At 43.6% G+C, this 27,892-nt stretch overlaps 1 protein-coding gene across 1 annotated transcript in view; it reads left to right on the forward strand.

Annotated features, from left to right (window-relative positions):
* The first annotated feature begins 4,023 nt into the window (after positions 1-4,023).
* The window catches only part of ESYT3 (extended synaptotagmin 3), a 46,179-nt gene continuing 22,310 nt past the window's right edge, over positions 4,024-27,892 (forward strand). The window contains exons 1-6 of the mRNA XM_077320315.1: positions 4,024-4,624; positions 12,405-12,446; positions 13,930-14,064; positions 15,253-15,329; positions 24,855-24,921; positions 25,035-25,124. Of these exons, the coding sequence (XP_077176430.1) occupies positions 4,268-4,624; positions 12,405-12,446; positions 13,930-14,064; positions 15,253-15,329; positions 24,855-24,921; positions 25,035-25,124 (768 nt within the window). The 5' untranslated portion in view covers positions 4,024-4,267. The remainder of the gene's footprint in view (positions 4,625-12,404; positions 12,447-13,929; positions 14,065-15,252; positions 15,330-24,854; positions 24,922-25,034; positions 25,125-27,892) is intronic.

Genomic DNA, 27,892 nt, shown 5'->3' on the forward strand with positions numbered 1-27,892 from the left:
AATTGGAGGGACCAATAGGCAGGCGCTGCGCACCTGCTGATTGGTCCCTCCGATTGTCTGTCCTGAGGAAGGGTACAATCCGGACCCTTCCTCATCATGGACACATCCCACCTTAGAACCCCTTAACCATTTATTTAGTCCGTGGCGCCCCCGGCACCACGGGCGGTTTAAAGATATTTAAAACATTTATTAAACATGTATCAGATGAAATGACCATATTTAACCATGTCTACCTGCCCCCCCCAAACTGTCCAATGATGGGCCTGAAAGGGATGGGGGGGGGGAGAGGCCCCAGTTGGGTATGTACACAGTTATGCTTCCCAACAGTATTCTGTACGATTGCATCATTACTGTGGTTTCTCAAAACCTGAAGAATGTTTCAGGAGCTTCTCAAGAGTAAAAAGGTTGAGAAAGGCTGCAGTAAACTAAACTGTGGTGCCAAGATGCTAGTGGCAAATCAAAATTAAATTCTAATTAACAGAAATAAACGTTACTTTCAAAATGGTGTCAGGGTATATCTAGTGCTGGGATGGCATATAGGGTTGCCAGCTCTGAGATTTGGAGCCTAGGGAGGATAGGGTGTGTGTGGGGGTTTTTTTTGGGGGGGAAGACCTCAATGAGTATAATGCCATAGAGTTTACCTCAAAACAACCATCTTTGGGGGAAGTGATTTCTTCTACCTGGAGGCTGGTTGAAATTCCAGATCTCCAGCCACCACCTTGAGACTGGCAATTCATGGCATATCAGTCGCATGAGTTGGAAGAGAAGGTTGCTACACAACACCCACAGCACCCACCATTCCTTCTGGAAGCCAAGCATCATTAGTCATTAGAAATAATAGCTGTATGACTACCAAGACCTTTTAAAAATGTAGGCCTTTGCATGGACATCAGCACTGATTGAAGGCAGATGAATCTAAGGTGTGACTGTCATAGTAGACTGGCACATCCACTTACTAGCCTATTAAGTGATGCCCAGCAGTGTCTGGCTAAGACTGGATGATGAATCTAGTGAAGTCTGATGCATTCTTGTCCCTGGCCTCCAGTTACATCCTCTGACACATGCACAAGGCCTGTTCTATCTCCAAGGTGTTAGCATTGCAAGCCATGTGCTGGAAATTACACCCAAAAGTACAGGGTTTTTTTTTTTATTTTAGTGTTCTAAAAGGTAATGGAGACAAAAGATTTAAAGGAAGTTTAGTCAGCTTTCAAGTTTATATAAGCACAAAGCTGAGAACTGCACTGATAAAAAGGGTCACAGTGATGGTAGATAACTCATTTACACAATAATTTATAAGCTGCTGTCAAACACCTCAGAGCCATAGTTATTACATCACTGAAAGACTACAGTTGAACACAAATTCAGGAAGGTAGCAGCCATATGCCTAATGCAAGACAGGGTCTTGCTGTTTGGTGACTAACCATTTAATTGTGGCATAAATTAGGGTACAGCCTACTCATCAGTCCTGGGAAATGGGACAAACATTGTTAACACTGCATGTATTTCAAGAGGCCACATTTCCTTCAAGAGACGCAACCTGTTTTATCAGACTCCAGCTAAGAGAAGACTTCTGATTCTGCTCACTATTTCCCATGCATCCATCTTTTCAGGCAATACTCCATCCATGCAGCAGATGGCAGCAACGGCAAAGACTTTCGTCATCTGCTTGGAGAGAGGAGTGAGAAGCGGACTGCCTCAGGGATCTGTCCTGGGCCCTGTGTTGTTCAATGTATTCACAAATTATTTGGATGAAGGAATAGAGAGGGTGCTTATTAAATTTGCAGATGACACTAAACTCGGAGAGGTGGCAAACATACCAGAAGATAGAATCAGAATACAAGATGATCTTCACAGGCTAGAAAATTGGGCTAAAATGCATTAAATGAATTTCAATAACGATAAATGTAATGATAAATTTATCATTTAGGCAGGAAAAATCATATGCATCACTATAGGATGGGCAAGAGTTGTTTTGGCAGTAGTACTTGTGACAAGGATCTGAGGTTCTTAACAGACAAGACACTGAACATGACTCAGTGAGGTGATATTATACTTTAATCCACTTTGGTTAGACTTCACTTGGAGTACTGTGTTCAGTTCTGGGTACCACAACTGAAGAAAGATGTAGACATACTGGAGCATGTCCAGAGGAGGGCTACAAAGATGGTGAGGGGTTTGGAGACCAGTTGTATGAGGAAACGTTGAGGAAGCTTGGTCTGTTTAGCCTGGAGAAAAGACGACTAAGAGGTGATATGATAACCATCATCAAATACTTGAAGGGCTATCATGTGGAGCAGAGTTGTTTTCTGTTGCCCCAGAGGGTTGGACCAGAACCAATGGGTTGAAATTAATTCAAACGAATTTTTGGCTAAACATCCAAAGGAAGGTCCTGACAGAGCAGTTCCTCAGTGGAACAGGTTTCCTCAGGAGGTGGTGGGTTCTCCTTCAGAAGTTTTTGAGCAGAGGCTAGTCAGTCATCTGACAGAAATGCTGATTTTATGAATTTAGACAGATTGTGAGTGGGCCCTTCCTTGCATACCCAGGGAATTGCTGATCACCACTGAGGGATGGTAGATGAATTCCCTCCTGGCCAGGCTGGATTCTGGAGATTTTATTGGGGAGATCATTTAGGCATTGGGGTCACTATGGGCACGCAGGTTGTTGTGAGTTCCTGCATTTGGACTAGATGACCCTGGAGGGGGTTGGACTAGATGACCCTGGAGGTCCCTTCCAACTCTATGATTCTATGAATCTATGAAATACAAAACCCACCACAGCTGAATCCATTCACTTTTACCAGCTTTTGCTGGCAATTAAACCGCCCTGAGCCTCCAGGGAGGGCGATAGATAAATAAATAAATAAATAAATAAATAAATAAATAAATAAATAAATAAATAAATAAATAAATAAATCACTCACCACAATTAAATGTGTGTGGCCAAATATTTCAAAAGTATCCAATATGAAAAGAACATCATCCTGAAATTTCTTGGGCCTTGCCACTGAGGTGTGGTCTGGCACCAAGACTAAAATTGCTGGAAATGAAAGTGTCAACATGCAAATTATAGTTGACTGAACTCATTGAGAGAGTGCAGCTGTTTTACTGTACAAAGACATGAGATGTGAACAGAGCATCAGAACAGATGTGTTGTATGCATTCAGTCCCACAAACTAGCACTGCTGCTGGTGAAAGCAAATTCTCTCTGGACTACAGAGCTTTGGAGAGTGGTCTGCATGATACTCCATAGTTCAGGAGAAACGGCAGTTCTAGAGTGCCATCATATCCCTAAACTCCCTCGTCTCAGATTCTACCCTCCCCAGACTCCTCTGCTCCCTAATCTCCAAGGATTTCCCAAATTGGCACCCCTACATCCAGCACATGTTATCACCCTCCCTTGTGTTCAGTATGGGAATGCCAGTCTCCAGGTGGGACCTGGGGATCCCCTGGAATTATGGGTCATCTCCAGGCTAAAGAGATCAGTTCCCCAAGAAAAATGTCTGCTATAAAGGGTGGGACAATACAACACTCAGCTCCCACCTCATCCCAAATTCCACCCATTTCCCAGCTCCAGGTGGGCTTGGCAGCTCTTGACTGGAAACTTTGGGGTGGAACCGGAAGTGGGTGGGATTTGGGGTAGTCCACCCTCTAAAGCAGCCATTTTCTTTGGGGAAACTGATCTCTGTCGCCTGGAGATGCGCTATAATTCCAGAGGATCCCTAATCCCCACTAGGGACTGGCATCCCTAGCTCCACCCCAAGGTCTGCATGCATTTCCCAGCCCGGAGCTGGCAATTCTAGTGCATGGCTCAGAGGACTATTATTATCAGGGCTCTAACAACTTTATTGCGGCATAATCTTCTGTGGCCCCGCGGCTCACTCACCGGACGCATCCCTGCGCGCCTGGCGGCTTAAGTCACTGCCAGCGGATGCCTCTCCCAGAAGGACGAAGGCTTGCAACGCCGCTCCCTCCACGTGCTTATGCAGATCGCGCCAAGCGGCCTGCCCCAGCGAGGCCCCGCCCCCGCCCCTGTGCCGCCGCTGGAGCGGAGCGGATTGGCGCCGCGGCCGCCGGGCGTTTCGGGGAGCGCGTAGTAGCGCTTCCCCCACAGCGGAGCAGCAGCAGCGTCGCGCGACGTCCCTGTTTGGAGGAGTGTGGCGCTCGAGCGCTCCGCGGGCACCGGGGGAGGGGTGCGAGAGGCCGGCGTCGAAGAGGCTCCGTGCGGAGCGGAGTGGAGCGGATCTGCCTGTCCCGCCCCGTCGCGTCCCATGAGAGCGGCGCCTCCCGATGCGGGGCAGCGTGGGGCTGCCGACCCGAGGCCCGACCCGCCGGAGTCCGGCCGAGAGGAGCTCCTGCGCCTCCTGTCCGAGCTGAAGCCTCCCGCCTTTCTCCTCCGAGACCTCGCCTCCTACGTGGCGCGGGTGCTGCTGTACCTGGCGCCGGTGTACCTGGCCGGCTACCTGGGACTCAGCACCAGCTGGGTGCTGATCGGCTTGCTGCTCTGGATATGGTGGCGGAGGAACCGGCGAGGGAAGCAGTCCCGGCTGCTGGCCGCTTTCGGGCTGCTGGAGGATGAGAAGCAAGCCATCAGCCAGGGCATTGCTTTGCAGCAGCTGCCTGCCTGGGTGAGTGAGTCAGTGAGTGAGGCGCTCGCGGGCTGGCCCCGGCTCGGTGCGTGTCTTCTTGACGAGGAGTCCCGTGCAGCCCGTATGCTTGCGAGTTTTTCGCGGGGATGATTCTCGATCCAAGGCTTCACTTGGGACACTTCGGGCCTAACAATGTGGTGCTTCCGATGTACGATCTTGTTGAAATAGTTGAGGGGTGGCGCTAATGGCAACTAGGGCTATCGCACGAATGTAAAACATTCAGTGGGTAGTTGTTAAGAGTTGTGTGGTCCCAGTTCCACTTCAATAGGATGCGCCTGGTGAAAAGTGTTCCTACTGGTGGACCCACAACCTTAGAAATATCTTTCCATTGAAGTCCACCCAAACCAGATTGATGTTTACTTTTGGGTATCTAGAATAGAGGTCTGGTAAGCTGTTCTGACAGGACTTTAATGGATGTTAATATCCTATAATTGATTAACTTTTAGTACCTTCCTGTTGTGAGCCTTTTACACTCTGCTGTTGCTGAACTAGTTTTGATTTCTCCCGGTATAGGTGTTCTTATTCTCAACTTTCTGCTGCAGTGGTAGAGCAAAAGGCCCCTCAGTCATGTTCAAGGAGTTTCCACCGTTTCTTGAAGGGGGGGGGGGGAGACTGTGGCATACTTTGTGGATTAATGCAGGCAAGATCTTGTGAAAGATCTTGTGAACAGCAGGAGTAAGAAAAGCGCCACCTCAGGCATCCATCCAGTCCAGCATCCTGCCTCACACAGCGGTCCAACAGTTCCTCTGGAGGTCCAGCCACAGGCCATAGAGGCCAAGGCAGCCTCCTGAAGTTGCCTCCTGGTACTGAAATTCAGCAGTTAACTGCCTTGAATGTAGATGCAAGTGGGTGGCCGTGTTGGTCTGAAGCAGCAGAACAAATTTAGAGTCCAGTGTCACCTTTAAGACCAACAAAGTTTTATTCACAGTGTCATTGTATCTGACTAAGTGTGCATGCACACGAAAGCTCGTACCTTGAATAAAACTGTGCCACTGTTTTGCCACCATGCTTGCTATTGTAATTTGTAATTTTAACTGGATTTTAAAGGGAAATTATTGTATTGTGGGGTTTCATTCAGTAACCTGCCACGAGCCAACTTGCTGGTGAGAAATAATTTGAAATAATAACAACAACAACAATAACAACAATAATAAATTTGTACTGCCTTGAATGTAGTGGCTGATAGACCTATCCACGTATCTGTCTAATCCCCCTTTTAAAGTCACCTGTGCCTTCATTATTTAAACACTGTTTAAAAAAATGATTTCCTTTGGCCTGTCCTGAATCTACTGCCCATCAGCTTCAAATGGAAACAATATCCTTGGTAGGGAGAATTTCTGAGAAGAGTTCAAAGCCAACATATAGCTCTTAGAAAATGCAATCTTTTAGCAGCAGCTGGACAGATACTTCTCATGACTTCTTTTGGCTGATCCTGCATTGAGCAGGGGGTTGGACTCGGTGGCCTGCATGGCCCCTTCCAACTCTGTGATTCTATGAAGTCAGAACCTGGACAGGAAAATGTAGTCCACTGAGGGCCTTCATTAAGTTTCTCAGTGAGTTTCAGCTCCATCTTTAATACTATTATCTCAGAGAACAGTTACATTCAGTAAAGCAGTATCAAATGCTACACCTGCCTTTGAAGTATGTTGAACTGTTATTGGAAAATCTTGTGTTATGAGAAAATTACATCTTCTAAGAACTCCTCGTGGTTCCCAAATGTCAGGTGTACCTTAGGTGTTCAAGTAATGATAGTTTACTGTTATAATTTGAAGCAATTCATGTGCAATAGCCAGTAGGCCTTAACCTAAGCACTTTTTTCTCCCACAAGAAATCATGCTATGCTCCATATAATACCATTCAATCAGGATATCACATAATCACTGGGAAACAACCCCCTCCCCCAGTAGATTGGTGTTTGAGATATCTGCTCAGCACAGTCCTCAAAATATCTATATCTGTAGCTGCCTGCATCAAATTCTTAGGAGCTCTTCCACCAGGCATTTGGTTGGGGCCAAAGAATTACGGAATAGCATTGAGCTGGCCCCCTTCTTACAAGAGCCCGTAAGAGCACTCCCCCTGGAATAAAATATTCTGCAACTAAGTTTATACCAGTGGTTACGGAATCCTATGGACCTTAGATTTTTAATTGTTTTTTAATGTTTTAATTGTAATTCCTATATGTTGTAAACCACCCCAAGCCAGTGTCTGGGAGGTATGGTCATATAAAACCAAATCTAATCTAAATAAATATATAAAAGTTATGGGGAAACATAATATATTGACAATCATTATCCTCACACCAGCCCTGTGAAATAGATTGGGCTAGTCCAAAGTCTGAGATTTACAGCCAAGTGATTCAATCCTGGGTCTCCCTAGTCCAGGTCTTGAACAATTGCCTTCCACACTGGCCCTCTTAGAGGTGATCCGTATTCATGCCACATGGTGAGGCATCATAGATGTCCAAAGTGAACTGAGCCTCTAGGGGCAGCTATCAAGTTTATAGTGGCAGAGCATGATTTTGGCCCAGACAGAGCCTCAGGACTCTCTCCTTCCATTATTGTGATCTTCACTTCCATGGCATCCAGCACAGAGACTGCCTTTCAGCATTATGCAGAGAGTCTTTCCTTGACTGTTGACTAACTTAATACAGGACCTAGCTAATCAAGCTGCCTTGGCCTCTCCAGATATTAAGCTCTGGGCACCTGGGAATCCTGGCACTTAAAACTAGCTTGCACAAATCTGAAATAGCTGTTCAACCTTGAGTGCTACATATCCTTTCTCTGGTCATGCCATCTGAAGCCACCCTTTGTTTCTGTAAACAGTGTGAAGGTTTAAGAAACCTCCTCCCTAACTGTGTAACTGTGGTTTAAAATAAAATCATTACAAGAATGTCACATTTCCAGAAGGTCATATTTAAATACCTTAGTATGACCTTTGTCATACAGGAAGAAACTCAGAATTGTGGGGCGGTGCAGCTGCTGCCTCAGAAAGGTAGCCAAGGAAAGTGCTCATCTAGTAAATAGCAAAGGGTTGGGTCAGCCAGGCTAAACTTTAGTGTTTCCTGTTCAACAGATACACGTTTTGACATTTTTCTAGTGCTTTCTTGCATCAGGAGGGTCCTCATTCATGGAACTGACAAACAAGTCTTGAAGGAGCCTCTTTTGCAGAAAATTCACTTCTGCTGATATTAAAAGGAATATGTAGCTTTCCGATTCTAATCATGGATACACCATGATTGTATTCCACAAACCATGTTGTATTCAGCAGTGTTTATTCCCCATCTAGGTTAGGATTACAATTTAAATCATATCTGCATGTTTTTGTTTGGCCTTGGATGCTTTTCTGCAATGGCATAACTTCCTGCTGTCTGTTTTCTGGTTTCTGATAAAACACCATCCTTGTTTCTTTTGAGTAACTGAAAAGATTTAAGAAATACTTTTGAACACGTGTGCATATGCTAAGGGTCTCCAGGTTTTGGCTTTCTGTCAGGAGTTCTCTCAAATGTGTGTGCACATACATCTTGATTCAAAGCCTGTGTTTAGATGTTCATGAACACTAAGGGTCAGTGCACCTTCTGTCTCTTCCCTCCAGAACTGAATGTGTTTGATTCATGGCTCTTTTACAATAAGCACAGCCAGATGCAGTCTGAGATTGAATATTCAGTCAAACATGCTGTGCACTTCAAGAATAAACTGTTAATGCCAAGTTGAAAGTACAGCACATAGAGAAGAACAATAGCTAATGAATAGGGAATGGATGTGGGGTCAGGCAAGTGAACCTTTGTTGTAGCATGGATGTGTTTTGTACACAAGAGTGTTAATATTTTCATCTGTGAAATGTTGCAGAGAGAGCAACTGTTCCAGCCCAGTGATTTGCATGCCATGGTATCTGCTGCTGAAGAAGCTGTCACGATGAGGAATAGTATTATTGGGAAGCAGTGCTGTCCTTTCTTTTATAACCTCTGAACTCAAAGTGCTACTGGAACATTCATACTAGAAGAGAAGAAGAGTTGGTTCTTATATGCCACTTTACCCGAAGGAGGCTCAAAGCGGCAATACAGTCTCCTTCCCTTTCCTTTCCCTACAACAGACACCCTGTGAGGTGGATGAGGCTGAGAGAGCCCTGATATCACTGCCTGGTCAGAACAGTTTTATCAGTGCTGTGGCAAGCCCAAGGTCACCCAGAGGGCTGCATGTGGAGCAGTGCAGAATCGAACCCAGCTTGCCAGATTAAAAGTCCTCACTCCTAACCACTACACCAAACTGGCGATCAAATACACTGGCCTCCAACCTCCGGTCCAGAGACCGGTACCGGTCCATAGATCAGTTGGTACCGGGCCGCGACTCCTTCTCGTCCTCTTCCTCAGGCAGCAGCAGCGACGTCCCTCAGCAAAAGACTACCCCCCTCCCCCAGGCCTCAGTAAAATTGTCGAGCGTTGACCGGTCCCCGGTGATAAAAAGGTTGGGGACCACTGCTCTAATGGACAAAAATGATCTTATGTTAACTGCAGAGGTTGCTACACTGGTAGATATCAGCCTGACCAATAGGACCTTGCCCATGAAAGTTTTTGGCACAAACTAAGCCCTGTTCACATGTTATAGTGAACACACATCCATTCTGCACCTATGTGTATACATCTGTATGTGAGAAAAAGCCAACACACCTTCACTTTGTGCTAATTTCACTGTTAAGGCTTCCATTTTTAAAAAATTGTCAACTTCAGTGAGTGCAGTATTTGGTACTGCCAACTTTGTGAGGCAGAACAAGAGTGGGATGTAGAACAAACTTTACTTAAAACTATCAGGCAACCACTGGGCTCAGAATGGATTCTGCCTTTGCTGGTGGTCCTCAGAAGACTGTCCTCCCATGTGCACAGAATATTTGATATTTTAGCATTCATCACTGCTAACATGCTACAAATTATTTCTGGTATCTTTTGGTTTCCTTTTAGAACTTCTGTTTCCAGAATCCCATTTCTGTGCATGTTTTGTGTTTCTAAAAACAATTAGCTGATTATCCTTCTTTTACAATCTTGGGGACTAGTAAGCGTTCTTTATGAACCACATGAAATCTTGGAGATGGCTGCTTGAAAAGTGTATGGGCATTGATACCAGTGCCCCATTACAGCTCTTTTTTCCATTTCTGCTCTTAGATTCCCTGGGGAATCGGACTGGTTGTTAAGTGTAAATGTAGTACAATACCCTAAGAATTTATCAGAAACCTAACATCAAATGTCCAGAAGGCCAGTTATGGAGTATTATATGGAGTATACAGATTGTTCAGAGGTTTCCGTCCTGTGTCACACAGTCAGATATTGTGGGTTCTCAAGTTCCAAAATGCATGCTGCTCAATCTGGACTGCTGTTTGCATGAAAAGGAACTTCACCCTTCTCTCTCTCCCCTCCACATGCTATTTTCCTGACCTAAGGGGATGCTGGGAATACACTGGTGGGGAAACCCTTGTTTATACAGGTAGCTTTCCAGAGCAGGATATATATTGATTCAAGTGAGTAGCTATGTTGGTCTGAAGCAGCACAACAAAACAAAATCAGAGTCCAGTGGCACCTTTAAGACCAACAAAAATTTATTCAAGGCATGAGTAATAGTCTGAGGAAGAGTGCTTGCACTTGAAAGCTCACACCTTGAATAAGGCTATATATTATCATCCCTAAGAATTGTTTCAGGCCAGGAAAACGGCACATGGGACAGGCTGAAGTCCCTTCTCTATGTTTGCTGCAGTTGCTATCTGAATCAAGAGACATGCTTGAAGAACGGAGGAGAACTCCACAGCTCATGGTTAGGACACAGGTTAGGAACCACAGATTCAACATATATACTCCACAATATGTGAATTCAGCTGCTTCCTACTGGGTCCAAGCCATTTATCTTGTTGTAAAGAACGTGAAATTGAGGTCACTGTAGGTAGGCATGTAGTTGTGAGTTCCTGCATTGTGCAGGGGGTTGGATTAGATGACCCTGGAGATCCCTTCCAATTTTATGATTCTATATGGATGGACCTTTTAGTTAAGAGATTTGATCATGGACAACTAATTAATTGTCCTAATACCTTAATCCCCCCCCCCCACAGTCCAGTCCTGCCTCTAAGGAGCTCAGGGAATGTAATTCAAATGTGTATTGAGGATATAATGAAGGGCTTTGTTTCTGTCAAAGTTTTAAGGTAGTCTGCTTATCAATATGAATAAATCCTCATGCATTGCAAACACCTGTTTTAAACTGGCAGTGAAAGCCTGACGACCGAGGTCAGTACTGCTTGGTTCTTGGAGCATTTGTCACCCTCATCACCATCATTACTACATGTCAAGAGCATTTCATCTCTAGATACTCTACAACTTATCAGGCATGATTGATGATGTTTCAATAAAATATTCGTGTGTGTTTTCTTAAGAAAGGTAGAGTAGATCTTAAAACAACCAAGGCCAACTTCAAGAGAAACATGACATCCTCTTGTCTGAACAAAAGTGTATCAGAAAAGTTTTCAGGTTGAAGGTGTAGATGCTGTGCTCTTCAAAGGCCCACTCTCAGTTGAATCCTACACAGAACAGAAGATGGAACACTGTTAATAAAACAAAACACGTAATAACTGTCTTTCACTGAGTCTCAGAACTGGTTCAGCTGCTCTAGTCTGCTTCTTCTAGCTGACTGGCAATGGTTCCTCAAAGTCTTAGGGAGGCTTCTTCAGCCTTCCTACGGAAATCCTTTAACCTGGAGATGACAGAGTGAACCTGGGACTTCTTGCATGTATAGGCCACACTCCTAGTCCAAATAATAATATTGTGTCGGATCCTATTGAAAAGATACATGTGCACCAGAGGGTGGCCAGTTGCCCCCTCCTGTGGCATCTCTCCAGCTCCTTCATGTTACTTCTAGGGGTGCCTCATTGCCCATAAGCAGCAGTTCAAAGAGCTGCATTAGGAAGGGAGAGGCTGGGAAATTGTGCTGGAATTAAGAGAGGATCCAACCCATTGTCTTGCATTCAGCTGCACACCTTCCCATAGTGCTTTGGTGGCTGTAGAGAACTGAATATCTCAGTCCTGTTTTTATACATGTAAGGATGAATGCAAGAGCAGAACTTGTACATTGTGGGTAAATGGAATCTAATTGTTCCTGTGCCTGATATACCTTTCATTTGGAGAATTCATAGATCTTGGAGTCATTTTTGAAAAGGTATAAAAACCAAGTGGTCCAGTCCTTTCTGGACTGTTTCCCTTCAGAGTACAGGTTCAGGTGTTTGCCTGCTTTCCATTTCTTTAAAAACACTCCAGTCTTAGGGCTGACTCTGACAGTGTGTGCACAGCCTGGAAGCAGCAATCAGAGGAACCTGTGAGGAACCATTTCATGTTGCTGAGAATTTTGGACTACCTGACTGTGTGTTTCTGCTTATTGTGTACCTTGAGAAGGAGGTGATTGCCAAGATGCTTATGATGCCATTGCTCCAACTTCTAACAGACACTCCCTTAATAAAGGTCACAAGCAATACCATTCTGTTGTATTTCGTTTTCAAAAGTTCCTGCCTCAGCCATAGCTTCCAAGGTGCCTGTTCAAAAGCATACCAAGCAACTTCTTAATAAATATACAATGTGCAAGTATAACAGAAGCACTCCTTGTATTGATAAGATTGATGTCAGTGTCTTGTGCATCCTGGATTCACCTTAGTTTCCATAATACTCTTGCCTTCTTAATTGCATATTGTCTCTAAATTAATTTAGCACAGTTGATTCACATTTTCCCCCCTTTGCCAGGTTCACTTCCCTGATGTTGAACGCGTAGAATGGCTGAACAAGGTAAGGCACAAAGCAAACTTTATGTAGAAAAATGTAATCCTTGAACTGAATCTCTCCTAAAGCCAGTTGCATATCTTGATGCACACATATCAGATGAATGAGCATACTCCACTAAGTGGGTGGTACATGCTTAGAATGCACGTGACTGATACTAACTTGAGGGCATAGTTGAAAGTATGTTGATGTATGGCCTTGTTTAGTGATGAGGACGTTGGCACTTGAGATGAAAAATGTCAAGAAATTTTGAAGCCTTGGGGAGAAAACATTTTTTCCCCTGCGGGGTGGAGGATACAGACATGTTGAAAAATAATTATTTTCTAGTTAATCCTAAACATTTTACTGCTTTCACAGTACAAATACATTATTTGTAACAATGTGTACAATTGTGCTATTGATCATATTTACTGAATTTAATGCCTCATATTTCTACAAGCAAAATTAATATTATTTATTACATTTATATCCCACCACTTTCCAAAGATTTGTGGCGGTTTACACATAACCCCCTCCCCCATAAAATCCCCACATAAAACCCCATTACACCTAGGGTTCTTGGCTCCCTACAACCACAAAACATTGGCGGCCTAGAAATTCCTAGAAAATTGGAGAAATATCAAATTGTACAGAAAAAGAGAACCAGTAACTGCTGCAGTACGTGCTTGTGTGACATAGTTTTTGCTGCCAGAAAAATAGAAAAAAGATAAAAAGTTAAAAGCAGAACACACAAAGTTTGTAGTAAATAGAGTTGCAACCCCCAGGTGCTTGCATTGTCAATTATAATATTCTTGCTGAAGATACACTATATGTCTAACATTATTTAGTTAGGTAGCTGAGTTCACACAGACCTTTTGGCATGTTTGCTTAGTGCATGGTCCATGTTCCCTTTGTAGTTTGTTTTATTAACCTCCAGGTAGTGGCTGGCAATCTCCTGGGATTACAACTGACAGGCAACAGGGATCAGTTTACCCGGAGTGGCTTCTTTGCAAGATGGACTCTACGGCATTAAAGCTCACTGAAGCCCCTCCCAAATTCCCCCTTCCCAAATTCCCCCTCCCAGCAAAAATCTCCAGATGTTCCCCAACCCAACCAAGAAACTGCTACCTGTTGCATGTGATCTGGCACAAGTGGAATTTGGCTAAGGCCATTTATGTTTTCTCTTGTATGTGCCTTTGTTTTCATGGCAAACTATTGTTTCTTGTTATCGCCACACTAGAAACCATGTTTTCCTCTCTTTCCTGGTTTATAGAAAAGGCAGCCAACCTTCAGTCGCATGGTGGAGGAGCAGCGCACATGCTGAAGGCACATAAGCACAGCCCATAATTTGGTTTATGTCTGAGCCATGCCCATATGAACTTTGTAAAAAAACTCTCTTTTTTAGAAACTAAAAGCTTGCTTGTTATTTAAGTTGAATATTGTGAATGACACTAGCCTCTCTTACTCTTTCCAAGATTTTCCTTGTAAATATGTATTGTTGTTTGTTTAGGTTCTTGAGCAGGCCTGGCCATATTTTGGAGCCATTATGGAAAAAACATTTAAAGATGTTGTTGAACCAAAAATTAGATCAAAGAATGTTCATCTGAAAACCTGTACATTCACCAAAGTCCATATTGGAGACAAGGTAAGGTGATCACACTGGAAATGAAAAGTGGAGTTAGTTAATGGTAGCTTGCATTAGGCAGTTGTAGAGGAATGTAGGAATCTGAACTCGGAGTTCGCCCTCCCCTGTCAAAATGAATGGTTCGTAATGGGAGGTTTTCCCCCTCAAAGGTAACAATGGCTCTCAAGTAGCCAGTTCCAGGGGAAAAAACCCTGTGAGCTAGGGAGTTTTCTTTATTAAAAACAGCTAGAGAAATGGGCTCCGACCCTTGAAATCTTTTGTCCCATATGTGCTGTGCCCACAGATGGCACCTGGTGATTGCTGTAGGTATGATGCTGGATAAAAGACTTGCAGAAAGGCCCCGAACTTGAGAGGATATTCTTTCATTTCAGGGGATGAGTTGCTTGCTTTCTTATGAGAACTCTGAATAGCATAGTCACCCTTCACTTTGTTAGGGCAGTAAAAACTTGGTCTTATGATGACTCATATGTTCAAGGCCAGATTTTAAACATGACACTTGAGGGGTAAGGAGATCTTGCTTGTGCCATCTTCCAAATGCCCAGCATTTTGTTTAAATGGGACTTGTCCCACTTTGTGTGCAGCTGCAATGAGGCAGGCATTTATAGTTGGTGGAACTTGGGGATCCTCTGGAATTATAGCTCATCTCCAGGTAACAGAGAAAATGGCTGCTTCGGAAGGTGGATGCCATAGCATTGTACAGAGGTCCCTCCCTGCCCTGAATCGCACCCACTCTTGGCTCCATCCCTCAAGTCTCCAGGTATTGCCCAACCCAGATCTGGCAACCCTAATCTATAGCCTGTTCCATTATGTTTATAGATGCATATCATCTTTAATAGCATAAAGCCATATTGTTTAATGCTGTGCGTGCAGAGCTGCACAGCTTGTTGGTTGCATGCAAGGATCACACAAGCTATTTCGGCTTCTCTTCTAGCTTCATCCAGGCTCATTTGCACGCTGTTTAAAAAGCAGAATTTCACTTCTCTGGAATGGACTTATAATGTGAGATGCTTTTATTCCCTTCTGTTTCCAGACAAGTTTCCTTTTCCTGAAAATATTGCTTCCTCTGTGATTTTAGTGACTGCAGCCTGATAGCATGCTCATTCTCCCCCCCCCCCCCCAGATGTACAGGACATTTTTGTGTTTAATTCTTAATATCAAATTGTTGTTTTTTGTTTTTGTGTTTTTTAGTGTCCTAAAATTAAAGGAGTAAAAGCCTATACCAAAGAAGTTGATAGAAGACAAGTGATCCTGGACGTGCAAATATGGTAGTACAATGTTACATTCCTCCCCGCCCCCACCCCCTCTAGCTTGTCCTTGATTAGCTATATGGATGACGGAGGACAAAATGGAATCTTTGAGTTTGGTCCAGTGGTTAATGAAGTTTTTGACTGAATTGAGTTGCTTTCCAAGGAACAAAGGCATGAACATGAAACCTAACCATTCCAAGGTTGGGTAGCTTTATTTTTTGCCTTAAAAAGCACTTTGGCCTACTGCAAGTCAAATGACATCAGTTTCAATTCTCAATTTGAAAATTGTTGGAGAAAAGAGAACCCATTGGGAAATATCTTCCTGTTATATCTTCCAGCGCCGTGAACTGCTAATTGGGGAGAAAAGCAGAAAAATAAGTTGGCCAAATAAATATTAACAAATTAATATTTATTTGGGCAACTTATCCTGCTTTTGTACCCAGTAGGTAACCAAAGCAGGTTACAAAAATACCTATCAATCCAATAAATGACAACCAATTAAGCTAAATACAAACAAAAAACACAAAATCACATCCTGGGCAAGTTCTCAGTCTAGTGTTTAGATCACTCAATTAACTGGCAGTCCCATAATCGTGGCAGAATCCTTGCTTGAGTGCAGACATGTACCCGAACACTCAGTAGTGTGGGTAGTGCCTAGTGGTAGATCATTGCTATTTTGCACAATAATCTGAGGTTTGTGGCTTTTTTCTCCCGCTGAAAGAATTCCACATTTTATCTTTTCTCAACTTTCTGTCATCAAGGAGGTTTCTGATGGTTGTGAAAATAGTCTTTAAAGAATGTCAAGGAAGTATAATGAGTGGACTATTTCACAGATGATGTATGCAGGCAGATTCATGAACTGGGCATATTTGTGTTACTTTTGGCACTGAACTATTTATTCATCCAGGCCTTTCTTAATTTGTAAGTTGCCATCCTTTAATTGACTAACTGCTTTTAAAAATCATTTTCATCTAGGTTGTATCGTTTTATTCATCTTTTGCTAATTTATAATAATTACATTGCTTTGGAAACTTCAAAGTAGAACAAGTGGCACAAACCTTTAAATAAATGGGAAATGTGCATTGGGAAAAATCTAGCCTTGGCGTTCTTTAGATTCCCTTTGAGTAAACACACAGATGGTGCAGTATCCTTTCCAAACATCATAGCTCAAGATGATTTTGAATTGCTTGGCTCATAGGATGTTTTGAAATTGCTCAGTGTTCTGTACATATCAGTCCCAATACACTGAACAGCTATTTGCCCTTTAGCTATACTTGCAAAGAGGAACTGGGGGTGTCCTTGAATACAGCTGGACTGAGTTGGAAGGTAGCATTCCATTGCAAATAGGCTGGTTCTGTTTGCCCAGTATCGACAATCCACCTGTGATTCTTACAAGAGCTCATCTGATAAAACAATGAGGAGTAGTCCCAGTACAGGAGCATTCAAGTACCCAGAAAAACCAGCCCATCCAGTTAAACACCTTGGAGGATGCAACCTTACTTTATGAACTGGGAGTAGTTACTAAACATCCCTGTGGCTCAGGTGACAAAAGAATGAGTTGGGAATTTTCTGTTTGCACCTGTAAAATAAACTCCCATTGTCCATAACAAAATTGGATCATACTAACAAAAAAGAAACTGGCTAAGGGTATGTGTGGTCTCATGCTGTGCTTTACATTTTTGTGGTGGTTATTCTTTTGTGTGAAAGGGGTTGTGTGGGAAAGATTTTTGCTTTCACCACTCACTTGGACATTTTGGGTGCCACCACATCCAAAATGTCTTCCCATTCTTCTGTTGCTTGGTGTAATCTTTTCTTCTGTACAGAGCTTCTTCATTACATGATCCCAGTACTTGGGGGGAGGGTTCCACAAAATTAATGTTAGAATATCATGGTGCTCTGTAAACAGAAAGGGAAGTCAAATGTTTCCTATTGGTCTCCACAGTACTTGGATGATCAAGTATCTATTTGTTTATTTATTTATTTATACTTTATATACCGCCGCTCTCAAATGTCTCGCGGTGGTTTACAAGATCCATGAATACAATAAATCCCCTAAAATCACCCATTAAAACACAATTAGAACAATAACATAATATCAAGATGGCGGACAATAAAATATACCCTCTCCCCTCCCCCCATTCAGCATGAGTCTGTCAATTTCTATCTGGAAGCAAGGGAGTTAGTTGATTCCAGCTAGAGATCCTCAGCTGACAACACCAGGTATGATGATCCTTCACCCCCCCTCCTTTTATTTTCAAAAGAGATGTGAATGAGAGCCAGTTTGGTGTTGTGGCTAGAGTGGAAGACCAGGATCTAGGAGACCCAGGTTCAAATCTCCACTCTGCATGGTAGTTTACTAGGTGACTTTGGGCCAGTTACACACTCTTGACCTGATCTACTTCACAGTGTTGCAGTGAGGAGAGAATAGAAGAGGATAATGATGAAAATGTCTTTTGGGTCTCCATTGGGGAGAGAAAGTACATAAAGTACAATGAAGTACATAAATACCAGTGCGCACTCCTTCATACTCTACCCCAGCTTTGTACAACTAGACTGATGAGGAAGACTTTGGCCTGGTTATCCTGGGCATGTATTTTTGCAAGGGGATTTGAAGACTTAAAAAAAAGATTATTCTGTGGAGGGTTAAAATATTCTTTAAAATGTGTCTCAGTTCAGCATTCGTAGCCTCTTCTGTATCCAAACTGTTTAAAACAAATGTTTAACACTGGGTCATATCACAACTGCCCTGACCTGGATGGCCCAGGCTAGCCTGATCTTGCAGGATCTCGGATGCTAAGTAGGGTTCGCCCTGGATGGGAGACCAGCACGGAATTCCAGGGTCACAAGTCAGAGGCAGCCAATGGCAAGCCACCTCTTAACGTCATTTGCCTTCAAAACCTGATGAGGAGTCACCATAATTTGGCTGTGGCTTGATGGCACTTTATACATGCACACACACATATATATACGACAATGATGTTCTGTGGTATTTAAACAGGTATATAAATAATGGCAATAACTAGGCTGAGACATTTTCTACGTAGATTGTGTGACCACTCTCAAATGTTGGCACTGATAATAAAATTTTATATTTTGTTGTAATAATGCACTAGCTTTAAAATGTTAGATTGGTCAATATCTGTTTTGATGGGTAGAATGACCGATCCCTGAGCGAATGACTGACTTCTTTTTAGCTGCTTCAGATTGAGCACATGTGATGAGAACACAAGGCTAGTCTAACGCTCTTTACATCTGGGCAGCAGTTGGTGTAGCTGACTTGTATGTGATAGATTCAGATGGGTAGCCATGTTGGTCTGGAGCAGAACAAAATTTGAGTCCAATGGCACCTTAAAGACCAACAAAGATTTATTCAAGGTGCGAGCTTTCTCACACACCTTAAATAAATCTTTGTTGATCGTAAAGGAGCCGCTGGATTCAAATTTTGTTCTGACTTGTATGTGGTGTCTACTCATGGGCTCAGTTCAGGCATTCCACAGAAATCATAGTTTATTTGAGCTAACTGTGATTAATATGAATGAATGCAGTCCACAAACTATGATGATGGATGAATCTGAAGCTGGTTCTTAACCTCATTTAATCTTAACAAATTATATGAACAGACATCTTTGCATAATTTCATTTTAGCTTGTTCTGGCTTGTTCCTTAATAGTGCCCTCCTGTCATGAACCAGGCAAGAGACACCTCTGTAAAGTCACTGGAATAATTACTTCCTCGAGACCACAATTGTAGTGAAATCCAAAAGGAATATTTATTCAGCAGACTAGAACAAATAGGCATCAAAAGGAACAGTTCGATGAACAAACTTCTTGGCAGAGACAAAGGACCAATCTCCTCCTTGGGGTTTTTATACCTGGGGATGAATAGCGGGGAGAGAGCTGAGAGGTTCACTAGGCGGGAAAATGCAGCAGTTCTCAAGGAAGCAATTGGGAACACTCTTTGATCTAAAAGTTGCAAGTGTTGAGACTTCACAGAGCCAGGCAAGGTCAGGAAGTGATAAGGGTGGGCTTACGGAGAGATGCTTTGGAATGCAAAGGGAGATGGAAAGCCATGGGGGAGGGATTTATGGTCGCTAAGGGAGTGAGGGGGCTAACCATCTGGGATTGACCGGGAGAATACCGACAAAGCATGGGTCAGGAACCGGGGTTCATGACACCTCCCAGGCTACAAAGAAAAGGACATAAAACCAGCATTTGTTGACAAAAAAACAATGTTTGAGTGTATGGCTGTGAACTAAATCATGTTTTCATGAACGGACCATAATTAAAATAAACCTCACTGTCACATGAACTGAGCACATGGCAACAATTGCCCTTTTTAGATGTTAGTCACACATACTGAGATCCTGACAACCACACATAACAGGAGCGTGCACTATGATTGCCATGTTGTATATACAGGGACAAAATGTGTACTTATATGTGTATGCAGCTTCAATGCATGGAAAGGCTGAAAAACGCAGTTGCTCACGTGTACTGGAGTTGTACATGTATGATAAATACATATGTTGCCTCTGTACACACAACCTGATGTTGGGAAGTCGTTGGGGATCACATGTTCCTGTAACATCTGGCTGTAACTGTTGCTGTATTTGTGACTGTAAAGTCTGGAAAGGACTTTTGCTTTTATCTGACCTCCTGTTAATGTGATCCTGTGCAAGAGTCAAGCTTCCAATTCATTTACGTGTGACAGAAGTATTGTGTCTCCTTTTAAAGCTGAGGGGTACAGAATGAGTGGTCGGGCATGGTGGACTATCACGACTCTTGTGGGGTTCATTACTGGGTTTGCTGAGGAACCAAAAGCCTTCACAGGAAGAGGTAGAACAGACAAAGACATTTCTTCCTACCTCCTGAATATGCCTGGTAGTCTTCCCTAGGCAGGCATGAGCTGTCATTTACTTGAGCATCATAGCCATTTTAATTCTTCTGAAGTGACTCCTAATTGTGACAGGTAGGCTATAAGGTATGAATGAGCCATGATAAATGTAATAACCTGTGCTGCAACATAGGAAGTAGTTAGCCCGAGAGGCAGGAATCAGATCTAATAATAGGCATTAGTTTCCTTGCTACAATTTCGATAAGATGTACAGTATCGTTCTTCTCTAGGTTTTGACCATTCCTCTTACACACTGACAACTATAGCCTGCTGAAAGCTGTGTTTTATGGCCCTGCTGCCATCATTAACAGAGCTGCTGCTAGGGTTGCCAAGGTCCAGGTAGGCCCTGGGGATCTCCTGACTACAGAAATCAGTTTCCCTGAAGAAAATGGCTGCTTTGGGGGGTATGGTACCATATCCAAGTGAGGCCTTATGCTGAAATCTGCAGGAATTCCTCAACCTGGAGTTAGTAAACCATAGTTGCCATGCTAATTATTGGAGTGTAAACATGAGTGTTTTTGGGAGAGAAGGTATTTGAAACAACCTCTTTGTTTTTTAAGCTCAATTAACAATCAATCACAATTTTGCAGGGAAAGTGAAACCTGCAGTGCAGTGTTGTGTTGCATGTTTGTGCATCAGTAGATAACAGTGGGAGAGGGAAGAGATGCAGGGCTTGCCCATGTACTGCTCAGCAAAGGTTTTGCTTTCCCCTGCAATTTCACTTTTGTTCCTTAACCCGGAAAACAAATTAATCACTTCCTATAGGCTTAGCATATTTTAATCAAATGGTTAGTTGTTCCAGGAGGAGGAGCTTTTGCAGTTAAACCAGTGCTTGTTGCTGTAATGTTAGCTGAATAAATTAAAATTGATTTTACTGGCAACATTAAAAAAATACTTAAGCCTCCTCTTCTTTCTCCTTCCTATAAAAACAGGAATTGATAATTAGCAGTTGATTCATACATGTCAGAGGCCCAGCAAGAACAAAAACTAATTACTTAAGCTGCAAGCAAGAAGGGTAGGAAGGGAAATTACAGGGAGAGTAGCCCTGAAAAATGTATGGCTAGGAGCTGCCACAAATAAAATTGGGGGGGGGGGGGGATAATAAAGAAAACATTAGACTCAAATTTTGTTGTGCTACTACAGACCAACATCATTAGAAGGTTGTAAATAACAATGTCTGAATTACATTTTAAAAACAAGTTGTGGCAATTCTGAACTGATGTGCCCGAAGACTACCTAATACAATAATATAGAGGTGTAAAATTCAAAAGCAGATAAATCCCAGCAAATTTTGTTTTGTTTTACCTCCAGCATCTACTATTCCATATCCCTCTCTTCCCTTCTTTCCTGAAAAGACAGCTGCACTTACGTAATTATTTTCTGCATGAATCCAGTGGAATGTGCTTGAGAATATTGTTGCTCTTACAATAGAGTTCTCTGTATACAAGCAGTAAAGGGAGGGTGTAGTTGCCTTGTACATTTGGGGGGGGGACACCAAATATTTATCAAATACAGGCTCTGAACATGTAGGACAACCATAAGTACCCTCCTCCCCTGATCCATGCTTGTTTCTGAACTTGGTTATGGATGCATGTGTTTTATATTGGGGAGAAATTACATACTGCATGTAAACGATATGTTTTTGAGAAACGAGTAAAGTGTCTGAAAGTACATGTGCTAATAATGACCAATTAAGATGGTACATGTGGAGTTGGGTACTGTGTGATGAACTCCTGTTCATCTCTGGTATGTTTGAAACAGGCTCCTTGCATATTATAGAAGGTAGGAGTTGAATAAGCATGCTGTCACATAATCTTAAACAACCAGTTTGGTATAGAGCAGGATGTGACATCTATACTGAACCTCTTGAATCAGGAAAAGAGATGCCAAGTGGGCAGGAAATGCAAGTTTAATTTGAACACTTTGGGAATCTTGTGACACATGAGCTTCAGCTAAATTGAGTTTATCTTGCTATGTCTTACAGGTTGCTTGTGGCTGGGTATCACTCATCAATTCAGAAGAGTTACTTACAGTTGGCATCTAAAACAGAGTTACACCTTTCTTAGCTCATTGACATCAACGGTCTTAGAAGGGTGTAACTCTGCTTCGGATGGCACTTTAGATGATCTTCGGGTCCTTCCCACAGTTGTGAAGAAAATACTGAAATGACAGTGGTGATGCGACCTTCTGAATTAGCATTCAGAATTGTTATGTGTCTTAACTCCTCCCAGGTAGTCAGACAGCTTGATATATTTTCAGGAACCTGTCACAATGACACCCTCCCACATTAGGAAAATAAGTGTGTAAACATTGTACCTTCAACCTCATAATCTTGTTCATTTTCTCTCATAAATCACTCTATTGTTTTTTGTAACCTTCAGTAAAAGTTAATTCCTTGTTGATGGTTAAGTCAGCAGACTTGAATAAGTCTCATCTGAGGGGAAGACACACACACACCCCTGTAAGATCTCAGCTTACATATATAGGCTAAGAGATGAAAGAATGGTGGCAAAGTGTGGTTCACACAGTGTTTGAGTTCTAACCCCAAAAGCTCTTTGCAGTGGCTGAGTATGGGATGGTTGAAAAAGGGAACTGGGCTGTGCTGCCTGGTGGAGCCTGCGGGTGAGAGAGGGAAGCTGGTATGTAAAAGGGTCAGAGGTCTCTGTATCTTTTAAAAGAGACAAGACAGGTGGTGAATACTGGCTCCCTCACCTACCTGTGTACCTGTTGTGGGGTGGTAGGGCGTGTGATTAAGAGATCGCCTTGGTCTTCATATATAATTATCATTAATCGGATGAAACCTCATAATGAATGTCAATGTAAAGTAAAATTATTTAATACTTTTATTTATGATAACTTGATTGCAGATTTTTTGTTTTTGATGTTAGAAAGCATAAAGTGTGCTGATGACACCCAGCTCTGTCTCCTAATGGACGGCCACCCAAACTCCCCCCCCCCCGGAACCATTCACCAGAGTCGCCTGAAACTCAACCCCTCCAAGACGGAGGTCCTGTGGCTGGGAAGAAGGCGGCAGGAACAGGAAGCGTGTTTACCCACCTTGGCGGGAGCGCAATTTACCATCTCGCCCCAAGCCAGGAATTTGGGGGTGACCATCGACGCCTCCCTGACTATGGAGGCGCAGGTCAAGAGAGTAGCAGGCCAGGCATTCTTCCACCTTCACCAGGCCCGGCTACTAACGCCCTACCTGTCCCCTGACTACCTGGCCACAGTGATCCATGCGTCAGTCACCTCCAGATTAGATTTCTGTAACTCGCTCTACGCGGGCCTGCCCTTGTCCTTGATCTGGAAAGTTCAGCTAGTGCAAAATGCAGCTGCTAGGGTCCTCACTGGCACACCTTGGAGGGCCCACATCCAGCCGGTGCTGAGGCAGCTGCACTGGTTGCCAAATACTGTCCGGATCCAGTTCAAGGTTTTGGTTCTAACCTTTAAGGCTTTATGCGGGTTGGGACCCACATACCTGAGGGACCGCCTTTCGCTCTACGTGCCGTGCAGGGCTCTACACTCTGCGGGTGAAAACCTACTGATCATTTCCGGCTCCAGAGAAGTGTGCCTAGCCTCAACCAGGGCTAGGTCTTTCTCTGTCCTGGCCCCTACCTGGTGGAATGACCTCCCGGGTGAGCTGCGGGCCCTGCAGGAGCTGTCAACGTTCTGCAGGGCCTGTAAAACGGAGTTCTTCCACCAGGTCTATGGTTGAGGCTGGGATTGGCGAGGAAGAACATTTCCCCCCTGGGGGGTTTGAAGTAGTCATCATCACCCTCCATCCCCCAATGCCCTTGTTTGGGTAGGGGAGAGTGGTATTTTCCGCCGTGTTGGGTATTTTTATAGTCTTTTAATGGGGGTTTTAATGGGGGATTTTAAGACGTTACCCGCCACGAGCCTGTAGGGAGTGGTGGGAAATAAATATAATAATAATAAAGGCTCTGGGTTTAAAAATAACTTTTAATTAATTCTTATTCCTAACTAAATTCTACAATTTTCCAAAGTTGACTGCAAATTATAATAAATTAAATTATGACATTTTTTTAAAATTAGAAAACTGTATACAAATACGCTTTGTACAAAGAGAAGTCTCTGCTTTTAAGTCTAGTACCACATGGTAAAAAAGATTTATGCGCGGTAGGAAGGCAAATTGATTTGAAAATAGCCAACTCCTTCCCTAAATGAAGGGATGAGTATTTGCTTTAAAACTTTTACAAATCTGATTCAAAGGAGAAACCTACCTTCTCCATTTAGGGATTCCTATAAAGGGGTCTTGAGGGTAGAGCCTATTAGGTGCATGTCCAGCTCAGGACCACCACCAGTTGACAAGGGACCACTTAGCAACCAAGTAGTTCTCAAAGTTGCTACTCCATGGCTTTTCCACAGTTTGGGAGAGTTAGGTTCATTGGGCAACAGGTGGGTCATCCAGTGCTTGATCCATCCACATGCTGTGCCAATTCTCCTGCTGTTGTATTCAATAAAACCATGGCCAATTCTTTCCAAACCTGGTTTATATGTTCTGGCTTCTTTCTTCACCATTGCCACACCTCCACCTGGACCCTCAAAGAAGGGTCCTAAACCACTCTAAATATTTTGTATCTTCCCCCCCCCCCCTCTATAACATGCTTAACTCTTGAAATGCTCTTTCAGTTATACAGGAGACTGTGAAATCAACATGGAGGTGTCAAAGTTCAAAGTAGGAGTGAAAGGACTACAGGTAGCGTATGCAGTATAACGGGAAATTATCAAACATTTTCTGCCACTTTACACATACTTTTTCTCTACCTAGCAGTGAATTAAATATCTTGTTTTTACTTGCTTTGTTTGCAGCTCAATGGAACATTACGACTGATACTTGAGCCTCTAATGACCGATGTGCCTTTCTTTGGAGCTGTAACCCTATTTTTCATGCAGAAACCTGTAAGTCTGTTGTGGATTCTGATCTGGGACTGGAGCCTTAGTTCCTGCTTATGAGCTTTATTGTCTGTATTATTTAAATAATGGCACTAGTTAACATTTGTATTGCACTTTTAACCTTCGAGGTGCCCCGCAAGGCAGGCCAGTGTTATTCTACACGTAGAACTGAGACAGCGAGGCTGTTTTTCCTAAGCCTATCAGTACACGAGTGACTGAGAAGAGATTTAAACTGCCAGCCTACCCATATTGCAGCTTTTCTTCTGTTCAGTATATCTCATAATAGAATTTTGAATGCTGGCCTCCATGTTTATCCAGTGTTGATTTACCAAACTTAGATGGGGTTAAACGTCCCATGATAGATCCAGTTAGAGTATGGTGACCAAATTTTTAGTTTGTTAAAGAGGAACAACATTGACCGGGGTTGCCAACCTCCAGGCACAGCCTGGAGACTAGCTTCAAAACCCGTTTATGGAAAATGGGCTTTGAAAGGGGGTAAGGGGTAAGGGAAGGAGAGCCCCCACCCCACCCCTGCAGCTTACCTGGCAGGTGGAGCTGGAGAGGTGGCCTGGCAGCGAGCAGGGGCAGCAAAGAGCTGCCCCTGGGTAAGGGAAGGCACGAGCCATTTGCAGGCCCAGGGGTAGCAGAGAGGCCCCCGTCAGCAGCCCAGCGGGCAGAGAGCCACCCAGGAACACCTTACGAGTCATTGCCAGGCCCAGGGGTGGTGGAGAGGCCTGCTGGCGGCGGCCAAGGCAACAGAGAGCTGCCCCTGGGCCCGGGAAAGCCTCGGTGCCTGCCTCACCCTCCACAGGGCCTCCCACCTCAGCCTCGGGCAGCCAGGCCTTGCCAGGCCTCTCCCCCCCGCCTCCTCCTCTCCCGCCGCTGCCAGGAGCCGCTCCCCTTCCCCGTGTGGCTGGCTGGCATCCTGCCCAAGTCTCAAAGGCTGGACTTTTGAAGACCAGGGCGAGATGTGGGACTATTGCCTCCAAGGCGTGTCCCATGGAAGTCAGGACTGATGGGCAGCTTAAGTTAGAGCTTAAGGGTGCTGCTGGATCCAGCCTTGCTACTGGATAAGCACGTCTTGGCTGCTGCTAGGAGCATTTTCTTTCAACAACATCTCATTTGTAAGCTGGCCCCTGATGTGAATCCTGCCAACCTGATCCATGCTCCTATAACCTCCAGCTTGATCCATGGCTTTATGCTGTGTGGGGGCTGCCTTTGAAGATGCCCAGTTAGTTCAGAACACAGCAGCAGGCCTGCAGCCAGTTGTTTGGGACATATTTGTAATCACATGCCCTGGTTACCCATTTGCTTCCAGACCCAATTCACAGTCTTGGCTATTACCTTTAAAGCCCTTTGCAGCCTCGGACCCTCTTACTTATGCTATAGTCCAAACCAATATTTCCCTTCAGTGCTATAGTAGCGCTATTGAGATGCCTTGATTCCATTGACTCAGTAGAATCAGAGCACCTTGTGCTATATTGATATAGTGAGATTGCAACTGTTATTACCTGGAAACCGGAGAGGTAGCTCACTGGACAGTGGGTGCTCAGGGCATCAACAATTGGTGTGACAGATGTTGCTAACCTAAGCAGGTGCCTATAGCAAATGTCCTGATGTTCATCCATTCATGAATCCCATCCATGTCCAGTCGTGATTGCAGGTATATATCTCAGAGAGGCAAACATCTTCTCTTTGTAGATTGAAGTTGGCGAGCACCTGCTGCCCAATTAGTTACTTCTCTCCTCTGGTTTCCAGGTAACAACAGCTGCAATCTCAGTATATCTCAATGGAATCAATGGCCATAACAATATTAAGAAGGAAGCAGTCTGTACCCACATACTAGACCTAGTCATTTGTGGCACATTAATAGCCTGTAAATGACTTGGAAATTAAAACCAATGTCTCTGTTCCCATTTCCAAAAATTCCCTGACCTGGTCAGCTGGATTTGATTCTTATTGACTATAGATGACTAAGCAAGAATGCATTTTCAGTAAGCCATGACTTCTTCAGGTAGCAAGTATTTTCAAATATGGCAGTTCTATAAATGGATTGCTATATAGCATGATGCAGCCTTGGGGAGGGGGGTCTACAACCTCTTGTACATGACTTGTGATGTGTTCTTGTAATTAATTACATGATAAAAGGATGCACAAAGTAATGGTGATATTCAGGTATATTTCCAAATGTGTATGCATTGCCTGCTGCATTGAGAATAGTTTTTAAAACAGTGATTGCTACTAAGATTCCTAAGAATCCTAAAGGCTTTTTGATTTAGGGTTATTCTCATTTTACATATCTTCAGAGCAATTCCTGTGAAAGTGTCTTAGGCCCATATTATCTCTTCTCCTAGCCTCCTCTTATTCTGCTTTGGCCTGTTTTACAGTACATAGTTGTCAAATAAACTGTAGTGTCATCTCTAAAATGAGTCATATGAGTTCTAAAATTGTTTAATTACTCAGGTTTATATGGCAGACATCCACGTAGATTAGAAAGTGGCCACAAGCAAAGCCCATGCTCCCTTGGATGATGAACGTGTAGTTAGACACTGGATGATCATGGCAAGTTCTGGGAAAGGCAGTGTGGAAAGGCTTTGCTTAATTATCTGCTTGTGATATGAGCTGTCTAATCTCAGGGTTGCCCTGTTATGTCTGGTGAAGTCTTACTTATGGAATTTGTGATGGCCGATGTCATGCGTTCCTAATGGGCATGAGTGGGAGATGACTGGATGGCTTCTCAGGGGCTCAGTAGCTGTGAATAATCTGAGCTCATT

The sequence above is a fragment of the Paroedura picta genome, chromosome 2 (assembly GCF_049243985.1).
Source record: "Paroedura picta isolate Pp20150507F chromosome 2, Ppicta_v3.0, whole genome shotgun sequence".
NCBI classification, from domain to species: domain Eukaryota; kingdom Metazoa; phylum Chordata; class Lepidosauria; order Squamata; family Gekkonidae; genus Paroedura; species Paroedura picta.